This window comes from Tupaia chinensis, unplaced genomic scaffold (assembly GCF_000334495.1).
Source record: "Tupaia chinensis unplaced genomic scaffold, TupChi_1.0 Scaffold138235_1, whole genome shotgun sequence".
Lineage (NCBI taxonomy): Eukaryota > Metazoa > Chordata > Mammalia > Scandentia > Tupaiidae > Tupaia > Tupaia belangeri.
In genome coordinates, this window is record NW_006198133.1 from 2,590,990 (window position 1) to 2,602,782 (window position 11,793).

At 38.4% G+C, this 11,793-nt stretch overlaps 1 protein-coding gene across 1 annotated transcript in view; it reads left to right on the forward strand.

Moving 5' to 3' along the window:
- The first annotated feature begins 6 nt into the window (after nucleotides 1-6).
- Nucleotides 7-11,793, forward strand: part of LOC106736298 (uncharacterized) — a 29,525-nt gene continuing 17,738 nt past the window's right edge. Inside the window, exon 1 of the mRNA XM_014592679.1 lies at nucleotides 7-690. Within this exon, the coding sequence (XP_014448165.1) occupies nucleotides 27-690 (664 nt within the window). The 5' untranslated portion in view covers nucleotides 7-26. The remainder of the gene's footprint in view (nucleotides 691-11,793) is intronic.

The following is an 11,793-nucleotide window of genomic DNA, read 5'->3' on the forward strand; positions in this document are numbered from 1 at the left end:
ATATTTTTTTAAAATCTGGCTCGTTCATGTCGGGAGCGTGGGGGTCGGTGCGAGGAAACTGCTGTCTTCAGCTCTTCAGTATCTTAGTTTCTCTGCCCGAGGAGAATCCCCGGCCCTCCGCGCCGGCCATGGTGGGTGGGGTTGATGGCGGTACGAGGCCTTCTTTACCTCCTCCGCCTGTCCAGCCCTGCCCTGGGTCCGTGCTCGTGTCTGGGGCCACGGCGCCCGCGGCCCCCTGGGGGGATGGCATCGGTGGGTATCGGGGGTCTCCGCCGGCCGCTCCTCCCTGCCGTCTCTTCTGCTGTCCTTGGTGCCCTGGCCAAGGACCCCGCCGCCTGTCCCCACACTCGCTGCCCTACAAGCGTGTTTCCCACCAAAACCCGAACCCACATTCGTTGCGCGTAGCTAGTCCCCAGCTCAGAGACTATCTGTGTTACGCCACAGGCCTGCAGCCTCCCTCCCCCAAAACGCCTTGCGTTGCTGTCGCTCAGCATTTTCCCCGGCTGTCACCGGGCTCCGGGATGCAGACAGCCTGTACAAACCGTAGCAGTCGTTCTTCCCATAGTGTCGTTCAGCTAATGCTGCTCTCCGTTAGCGACGTCAGTGCAGAGCACGCTTCGGGCAGCTGCACCTTCAATGCCGGCCTCCCGAGCTGCTGCTCCTGTAATCATTTTGCGCACGTTCAAAATGGTGAGTTTAAAAAGCCGCTCCGACCAAGTTGAAGGAAAAGGGAGGAGGTACCAAATCCTTTTCGCAAGGGAGGAAAAAGAATACGACAGATTTTTCTTTCTTGGCCTTTAAAAATAAAAATTGACAAATTGACATCCCCATAAACACTGCTTTGAGTCTGCTGGTTCTATGAAGTTTACAGTTTTTTAAAGCATTTACTATATTGTAATTTTTATCAAGAAAAATACCACATTTCTTTAAAATAGCAGTCACCGTTGCTGAAAGACCACAGATCATTTGAAGAGTATGTAAATAAACCTGAAGATAATAGAAATAAAAGTTTTTTTTCAGTGTTGTAATTGTCTTCTGGAATTCATGTTATTTTATATTAAATGACTTTTTAAAAAATTAATTACAGGCTTTCAAGCTTGACATAAAATTCAGCAATATAAGTAAAGGACTATTAGGTAAAATAAGAGCATTTATTTTTATTACCTAGTCCTTCTCTAATGTCTACAGTTAACAGTTTAGTGTTCATCTTTCAAAGTCCTACAAAGGCGTTTTTAAACACATGTACATATATGCAGAGTGTGAGGAAGGTAGTATCAAACATTTGCGGATCATTTGCTTTTTCACTTTATCTTGAACATCTTTCCTTGTTATGTATAGATGTCCCTAACACTTGAAAAGCTAAGTGATATTTCATGAGTTTGAAATAGGCTGTCATGTATTTAACTAGTCCCTTATTGAGAGATGTTTAAATTATTTGCACTTCTTGCTATCACAAATAATGCTTCATAATGAAGGCAGTTTTCTATTGATTGATGTTTAATTATAAACTTTGTCATCCTTGATCTAAAGAATTTAAGCAGTATGGAAGAATAGAAGGTTAAAAAAATCCAACTCCCCCTTCTAGGCCTACCTGCATTCCAGGAGTCAACCTACCAACAGTTCAGTAAACTTGCTCTGTCTGTGTGTGATTATTTCTGGAGCATGGACTCCTAGAAGTGGAATTGCTCAGTTAAAGGGTATGCATATTTAACATGTGGATAACCATTTCTCTCTCCTGATTGCTTTATCAAACATATTCTTGACTTCGACATTTTTTGTAGACACTAAATTCAGTTTATGATTTACATAAAAAGTATCTTTTGGATGAGGGCATATAGAAAATTTAGATTAATTTGGAAGGGACAGACTTTTATAGATTAGAGTCTCCCTTCAGAAGAGTGGTTTCGTGTTATTCATATCTTGCTTTGTATTTTTAGGGAAAGTTTTGTAGTCCCCTCTGCCTCTATATGTGTGACATTCCTCATTATTCCTAGCTAGTTTTTTATTCTGCTTTGGTAGGTGGAAACATTCCATAACATTTCTCCTGTTTTCATATTTCTTGATATGGGACAGCTTTTGAATTTTCTCTTTATCATGTATCGTAATCATTTTATTGAGCTAACGTTTATTTGGAAATGCTCAGAATTTTGTGATTTCCATTTCAATTTTGGTAACTCATGTATTTTTTCATTGCTTTGGCACATACATCCTATATGATGTTGATTTGTAACACTGGTAGCTAAACATTGGTGTTTCTTACTTTAAGGAGAACGCCTCTGATATTTTAGCATTAATTAGAATGTTTGCTGCTTCTGATATATGGCCAATATAAGTTCAAATATTTCCTACCATTCTTAACTTTCCAAGATGATTTTATGTTTTCTTCATTTTTGTTAACATTTTAAAAAACTGTAAATAGGTATTGTGTTTTCTTCTTTTTTTTTTTTAACAATAATAATTGTATGCACAGGGGCCAGCAGGTGGTGTGGTGGTTGGGGACTCTGACTTCCACAGGGCTGACCATGGTTCCAGTCCTGGACCTGGTAGCTTGCTTTCTCTCTTTCTCTCCCCTGGCCCCTTTCTTTCTCACTCTGCCGCTCTCTAGTCAAATTAAAATAAATAAATAAATAAAGTTAAGATAAAAAAAATTTCTTTAAGCATATTGTTAAAAATTGAATGCGCATTCCCATAGAAAGACAAAACAGAAAGGGAGAGAGGGAAAAAGCACCCCCCGATGGGACGTGGTCATACCAAAATCCCTTTTCTGTTTATTTCTCCCACTTGTCGAGATTGGAACAGGCATGCAAATATACCTAACATGTTTTTTAAGTTGCCAGGATTGGAATTCAGACTCATGATCAGCCATGTAGAATTCAACTTCCTTAACCACTTTGCCATGGAGCTGGCCCTCTTAGGTGGTTTTTTTTTGAAGTGGTTATACATTATGGGCATCACCAGTATTCTTCAGTTATTATTTTCCAAAGAGTACCTTTAAAAAAAATCAACACTTTATTGAGGATAACTTAGATACATGAAATGTACTTATTTTAAATGTACAGTTCATTTTTGTTTTGACAAACATAAACACTGATGTCCCCATTACCACAACCAAGAGTGGGATATTTTCATACTACATTCAAGAGTTCCCTAACTTCTGTTCTGCCTTTTGTAGTCAGTCGCAGTTTCAGCACTAGGAAACTACTTACCTTCTTTTTTTAACTGAATTCGTTTCATTTCTTTTACAATTTTATGTAAATGGAATTGTACAATGTGCACTCTTCTGTTGGCCTTTCCTCTCACCACCATGTTTTTAAGGGTCTTTCATGTTTTTGTCTTTTTATAGTACATGTTATTGATTCACCACTGTTTGTTGACCATTTTACCTATTTATGGATATTTGGATTGTTTCCAGTGTGGAGCTGTTTTTAATAAAACTGAACATTCATTCTGACTTTTCATGTGAACCTATGTTTTTATTTCTCTTGATGAAAAGTCGAGGTATGGAATTTGTTGAGCTGTATAGTAAGTGGATATATAACTTATTGAGAAACTGCAGGCCAGCTGATGATCAGGTGGTTAAGGCAGCTTGACCCCACGTGGCGGACTGTGCAGTTTGAGTCCTGGATCCAGAAGCTTGAAAAACACGTTAGTGCATGTGCATATATGCCCAAAATCCTGAGAGGAGAATGGAGAAGGGATTGCAATGTGGCCATTCTCCAGGGGGTGCCTTCTCAAACCCCATTCTTCCTATTGCAAGTGAATGCACCCAATAACAAATTAAAAAAAGAGAAAAAGAAAATGCCAAACTTCCAAAGTGGTAGTTCCATTTTACATGTCCACCAGCAGTGTCCACCAGTTACTCTAATTCCTCATCAACACTTTCAGTCATTTAGCTCTCCTACTGGCCATGTAATAGCACACTAATTTTAATTCGTGTTTACTTAGTGACTAATGAGAGTGAGAGCTTGCTCATTTGTGTATTTTTTTATTAGATTATTTTACTGTAAGAATTTTCTGTGTATTATATCAGTCTGACACACAGACTCATGCACACATACACACACAATCTGAAGCTTGTTTTTTCACTTTTGTAACTGTTTTTTTTTTTTCCGGAGAGGTTTTTGCTATAGGGCACGTGCGCTTGCCAGAAAGACAGAGAGAGAGACAGAGAGATCGAAAGCGAGAAATCATCCCCCAGGGGGGATGGCCACGCCACAATCCCTTCTCTTCCATTCTCCTCTCGGAATCTTGTGCACGCACACACATGTGCCCAGCATGAGTTTAAGCCACCGGGTCCAGGACTCGAAACACGGTCGACTACATGGGAGTTCAGTGACATAGCCATTACGCTAATGGCTGGGGCCCCTTTCGTAACTTTAAAGGAACTTTTTTTTTTTTATAATTATTTTATTTTATTAAACTTTATTTATTTTAATTTGACCAGAGAGGGACAGAGTGAAAGAGAGAGGGAAAGTGAGAAAGTGAGCCACCAGGTCTGGGATTTGAACCACAGTTGGCCATGTGGGAGTCCAGCATCCTTAACCACCATGCTACTTGCTGGCCCCCAAAAAGGAACTTTTAATTTTGAGTATATTCAGTTCATTAATTTTTTTCTTTTATGATTTGTGCTTCTGTGTTTTATCTTTGCCTGGTGCAGAGTTGTGCACATTTTTTGTTGTTTTTCTCCTACAAGTTCTATGTTTTGGCTTTTCTGTTAAGGGGTATCATCCATTTTTGAGCTAGTTTTTGTATATAGTTTGTCAAGACTCATGTTCTATTTAGATGGATGTGTAGTTCTTCTAGCACTAACTGTAGGGAACACTTTCTTTCTCACATTGTGTTTACTTTGTGGAAAGTTAGTTGACTACTTACGTGAATCTAATTCTGTACTATCCCCTTGATCTTGGCCTTAATTTTGCCAAATATGACATTATCATGGTTACTTTTGCTTTATATAAGTCTTGAAGTCAGATGCAGAACTTTATTCTTTTTAAAAATCATTTTGGTCCTTCTGGGTCCTTTGCTTTCCCATGAAACCTTTAGAGGCAAATTGTTGGTTTCTACAAAACATCCCGAGGTTGTGTTAAAGCATACATCAGTTTGGGAAGAATCCATGTCTTAATATTCAGTCTTCCAATTCATGAACATAGGTTATCTCCGTTTATTTAGATCTTTGATTTCTTTTGTCAGCATTTTATAGTTTCAATATACAGAGATTGTTGCATATTTTGCTAGATATGTAATTTTTTATACTCTTGTTAATGATAATTTTCTTAAATTTCAGTGTCCATTTGATCACTGCTGGTATGTAGAATTACAAGTGCTTTTTGTGTGTTAACTTTGAAATCTTGCAGTCTTCCTAAATTCACTTACTAGTTCTAGTAACATCTTATGTATTTTCTTTGGAATTTTCCTATGTGGACAATGATGTTATTTGTATACATACAACAGTTTTATTATTTCCTAATTTGGTTGTCCTCCCCCAACCCACCTTTTTTTCCTTACTGCTTTGGCTGGGACCTCCAGTATGATATTGAATAGGAGTGGTGACAGCAGATATTTTTGACTTGTTACTGATCTTAAGAGGAAAGCTTTCAGCCTTTCATTTTGAAGTACAGTAAGTAGAATGGCACCGAAGACTTAATGTTTATTACTCCTCTGCCCCAATTCGTATTTTGAAACTTAATCTCTAGTGTGAGGGTACTTGGAGGAGGGGTCTTTGGAAAAGATTAGGTCCCCAAGAAAGCTCCTTCTCCAGTTCTGCCTTGAGAGAACACAGTGAAATACTTAAGTGAGCGACCAGGATATAGCCCATTACCAGGCTGTGGATCTGCTGACACTTTGATCTTGGACTTTACTGTGTCTAGAACTGAGAAAGAAATTTCTGTTTTTTATAACCAATCAGTCTCTGATACTTTGTTACCCCAAGCCTTAATAGTCCAACAGGGGTGCCCTTTTATCATGTTAAGGACATTCTCATTCTGTCCTTTGATTACTGAGAGAAAAAGAGAAGAGGGAGACAGGAAGCACCCCCCTGTGGGGGGCTGGGGCTCTCACCCTGCTCCACTTTGTGGGGTCTACCATCTTTTGCTGCACTGTGGGACTGAGCTTACTGTAGTTTTTGAGATGATCATGTGATTTGTCCTTTTGAAGTTTGTTAATATAGTGAATTTATTAATTTCAAATGTTGAATTACCTTACATTCTCTAATTAAACCTAACTTGGTAATAGTGTATTATCGTTTTCATAAATTGATGAATTATATTTGCTAATGGTTTGTTGAGGATTTTTTGTTTGCTTTGCATTTACCATCTATTGTTTTTGTTGCATTGCTAACAGATATTAACATTGGGTAAATTTATAAGGAAAATAGAGGGGCCAGCAGGTGGCGAGGTGGTTGGGGCACGGGACGCCCACATGGCCAACCATGGATCGAGGCCTGAACTTAGCAGCTTTCTCTCTCTCTCTCTCTGTTTGTCTCTCTCTGTCTCTCTGTGTTACTCTCTGTGGTCAAAAAAAAAAAAAAAAAAAAAATGATGAATAAAATAAAATAATTATTTAAAAAAAGAAAGGAAAATAGAAATTTATCTGCAAAATTCATGATTCTAGTGTCTGGAAAGTCCATAGGCATCTCAAAATAGCAGAGAACAGAACTTTTAACAAGGGCATGATCTATATCCTTCAGTTTCTCTTACTGTGGTCTTACAAACCTACCAGAACTCAGTCATAGAGGCCTCTCACCCTAAGAATCTTATCACAACCAAAGTTCCCACCTTGGGACACTACAAAGGGATTAAGTTTTCACTTAACACTTTTATAGTACAATCAATTGAGAGGAAGGGAGGCAGGAATATCCAAACCATAGCATCCATGAAAGATACCTATTTGTGTATTTCTTTGTATCAGGGTAAAGCTGGCCTTAAAATTTTTTTTGGAAATTTAGTGTAAGATTAATTTTTTGTTTTATTTTGTTTTGAAAGAGTTTTTGCCATAAGGCACATGTATGTACTTGCCAGAGACACAGAAAGTGAGAAATCACCCCCCGAAGGATGGCCGTTCCACAGTCCCTTCTCCCCATTCTCCTCTTTGGGTATGCATGCACACCTGCTTGGTGTGAGTTTTAAGCCTCTGGGTCTGGGACTCAGATGACAGTCAACTACATGGGAGTCCAACACCCTAATCATTACACCATCTGCTGGTCCCTGTAGAATTAACATTAATTTATTCTGTAAATGTTCATTAGAGTTTGCAAGCTTATCCTTCTGGGCCTAGAGTTTTCTTTGTTGGAAGGTTTTAAAAGATAAAGACAGTTACTTTAATGGGTAAGGGATTTTGAAGGTTATATATTTCAACTGTATGAGTCACTTTGGCCTACTATGTGTGCTTTAGTAGTTTTTAGCTTTTAAGGAATTTGTCATTCATTTATTCATTGTCATAAATTATTCTTTTAATGTCTGTGGCATCGTTAGTGATGTCTTTTTCATTCCTGATACTGGCAATGTCTATTTTGTGTTTATTAGTTTGGTTTCAGGCTTATCAGTTTTCTTAATCTTTTCAAAAAACAGCTTGTTAGTGATTTTTCTTTTATGTTTTCAATTTTATTGATTATTCTTTTTTATCTTTGTTTTTACTTTCTGTATGTTCTGGGTTTAAATTCCTCTCTGTTAGACCTTTCTTCTTTTCTGAGTATTGCTTTATGTTCTCACACAAATTTGATGATTATATTCAGTAAGGTCTTAACCTGACTTTGGTTTTCCCCCTATAATTTATTACATGTTTGTTGTTTAATTTCCAAATATTTTGTGACTTTGCTTTTCTTTCCAAAATATCTATGTTTTACTTCTGTTGTGGAGAGATAACTTCCTTTGTGTAATTAAAAAACTTTTTTCAAATTTGTTTCATTGCTTAGAGTATGGTTCAGTTGTGGTAAATGTTCCATGTATACTTCAAATTGTGTATTTTGCTGCTTGAGGTTAGCACATCTTATAAATGTCCATTGGTTCAAGTTGATCAGTCGTCCTTGTTAGTTTTTCTATTTCATAACTGAGTTTTTGTTTACATGTTTTATTGTTCCTTGAAAGAAGAGTTGAGGTCTTCAAGTATGTTTGTGGATTTGTCTGTTTCTCCTTTTTGTTCTATCAGTTTTTGTTTAGTGTATTTTAACCTATGTTATTAGATGCATATGTATTTAGGATTGTTGTGTTTTCATAAAGAATTAATCTCTTTATCATTATGTAATGTTCCTTATTATCTCTCATAGTATTCCTTGATCTGAAGTCTAAATAATGTTAATATAGGCTTTTCAGCTTTCTTTTGGTTAGTGTTTGCATTACACATCCTTTTCCATCCGTTTACTTTCAATATATGCCTTTTCATTTAATGTGCGATTGTGTTCACTAACCTACTTTTAAAATTTCTACTAATTTATCTTTTAACTGAGGTGTTTAGACCATTTATGTTTAATGTAATTATTGATGTGGTTGGTTTTAGCATCTTAGTAGCTGGTGTCTTTTGAGCTTCCTATTTTTAAATACATTTTATTTTCACTGTTGGCTCATTAAGTAACATATTTTGCCTCGTTAGAAAAAAAAAGTTAGGGCCAGTTTTATGGCCTGGTAGTTAATGCAGCCAGATCCCACATGGTTTGAGTCCTGGACCTCATAGCTTAAGAAACACTCTGAGTGCATGCGTCTGCAATACCCTAAATCCCAATAGGCTGGATAAATGGAGGAGAGGGACTTGTGGCATGACTGTTCACCACTGGGGATGCTTGCTCCTCCCTCTCCCTGTCTCTCTGATGAGTGCATTTGCCCTGTGGTCAAAATAAAATGCTTTCTCTATGGTTTATATTACATATCTTTCTGTTTATCTATTTTGATTGCCAGAGGGCATATGCGTTCACCAAAGAGAGAGGGAGAGAGAAAAAGCTCTCCTCAGTGGGGTATGATCTCATCATAATCCCTTTCCTCTATTTCTCCATCCCATCATGATTTTGGGCATGCAGGTACATACTCCTAGTATGTTTCTCAAGCTGCCAGGTCTGGGATTCAAACCGCAGTTGGCATGTGGGATATGACTCCTTACACACAAAGCTTAACCACTGTGTTATGGGGCCAAACAACAATATTTGTGTTTAATTACAGACTTTTAAAGCAGTTTTGTACACTGTTTATATAATCTCAGAGCTCTACAATGAATATTTCCTGTTTCTCCCTACTGTCTTTTGTGCTGTTTTTGTGTTCCATTTATATATGTATATGTATATGTATATATATATATATATATATACACACACACATACACACGCACACACATATATATACATACATATATCTATACACATATATAGTAAATCCATAATACCTTGTTATATTCAGCATGGTAGTCAGTAGCCAGTGTACCTATTACATTTGAATTTAAAGTAGGTAATATAAGTTTAACTTTATTTCCTCTGCTGTACTGGTAACTTTTCTAGTGCTTATTGTTCTGTCTGAAGGAATTTCTTTCACATTTCTTACAGTTTAAGAGTATTGGTAACAGATTGCCTCAAAAATACTTTCTTTTCCTTCTGAAAGATAATTTGCTAGATATAGAATTCTTTATTCACAGTACAGTGTTTTTCTTGCAGTAAGGATGCTCTCACATTGCCTTTACTTATTTATTTATCTATTCTTCTTCCTTTTTTTTTTTTTAAATTAGAGAGACAGGTAACCTGAACAGGGTCTAACAACACCTCCATTCCCTCATACTCAGTATTCTACCTAGCCAGGATCACAGGTATGTCTGGCCTATTTGAGGCCAACCAGGGATCTGAACTCCAGGCCTTCCCATGTGGTTTCAGCATTACCTCTGCCACCTGTGCCACCATGTCTGGGCGATACTGTTTTTATTTTTTTGAACTTGCATAGTTTCTGATAAAAAGTCAGTTGTAATTCTTTTTTTTAATAATTATTTAATTTGTTTATTATTATTTTAATTTGCTGTAAGGCACATGTGCTCACCAGAGAGTGAGAAAGTGCGAGCGAGAGCATGTGTGCTTGAGAGAGGGTGAAAAAGCAAGCCTCCAGGTCTGGGACTCAAACTGTGGTAGGCCATGCGAGAGTCCATCACATTAACCAACCACTACACTACCTGTTGGTCCCATAAGTTATAATTCATGCCTTTTTCCCCCCTACCATCTACATCAAAGATGTTTTACTTATTATTGTTTTTTTTTTTTCAAAGAAGGATGAATATAATGTTTCTTGGCGTGCGTATGTATGTGTGGTGTGTGTGTGTGTGTGTACATTTATGTTTTGGTTTTGTCCTGTTATATGGGGAGAGGTATAACAGCTTCTTGCATTTATGATTTGATCTTTCAAATCATGTTTGGAAATGCCTCAGGATTTTGTCTTCCAGTTTTCTTCTCTATATATACTCTTTTCATTGTGGGATTCCAGTTACATACATGATAATACATTTAATGAAGATACAATCTTTTGGGAACCAGCAGTTAGCGTAATGGCTATGTCGCTGGACTCCCACATAGTCGACCGCGGTTCACGTCTCGGACCCGGTGGCTTAAAACTCACGCCGGGCGCGTGTGCGTGCGTGCCCGCCCAAGATCCCGAGAGGAGAATGGAGAAGGGATTGCGGCGTGACCATCCCTGGGGGGTGATTTCTCGCTTTCTTTCTCTATGTCTCTCTCTGTCTGTCTGGTGAGCGCACGTGCCCTATAGCAAAAACCTCTCCCCCCCCCCAAAAAAAAAGATACAATCTTTTGAGGCCCTATTAAGTTTCTTATGTTTTTTTTGGGGGGGGAAGGGGAATCAGTTTGTAGGCTAGCTGGTGGCATGGTGGTTAAAGTGGCTGAATCCCACATGGCTGACAGTGTAGTTCAAGTCCTGAACCTGACAGCTTGAAAAATATGCTAGGTACATATCCATACATGCCCCAAATCCTGAGATAATGGAGGAGGAGAGATTGTGGTATGGCTGTCCCCTATTCAGCTGATTTTTCTTTTTGTCTTAATCCACTTTGTGTGGTGCGTGATACCTTTTACTTCTGTGTTCTTTCTCAAGTGAGGGCCAGTCTTTGTGTTCTGAAGTCCTTGGCATGGCAACCTATCTTTCCTTACATTTCAGGCTACTTGATTGCCCTGCTGCCTCAAATCTGATGGCTTCAAGAAAAGTAGTGCTTATGTTGTTTATCTAGCTAGCATTTTCTTCTTCCTTTTCTTCCTTTCATCCCTCCTCTTTCTTCTCCTACCCCTTCTTTCCTCCATCTCTTTCCTCCTTCTGCCCTCCTCCTTCTTCCTTCTCCTTTCTCCTCTTTTCCTCCTTCATTTTTGTTCTTCCTTTTCCTTCCTCCTCCTTTGTCCTCCATACTCTTCCTCTTCTCCTCCTCTTCCCTCCTCCTCCTCTTCTTTCCTTCTGCTCTTCCTTCCTTCTTGTCCTTTCTAGAGTACACGTGTACACTCACAAGAGAGGAGGGAGAGAACAAGAGAGAAAGCACCTCCCAGCGGAGGCTGATCATACTGCAGCTCTTTTTTCTCCAGTTTGTATCCTGTCAGGACGCTGGGTATACACACCTGACATAAAGTCAGTGGAGTCTGGATTTGAACCCCGCTTGGTTGTCAGGTATTTACTTATTGTGAGGATGGGAACAGTATTTTGACTTTCTACCTCCTAGGCAGAAGTGTAACTCCTAGAAAGGATGTATTTCTAAAATGACTGTTTACAACTGATGTTCCTGCTGGTATTTGGTAATGACTTTTGTATCTTGATGTTGTGTCTGACTCAGCCTCTTCCTGCT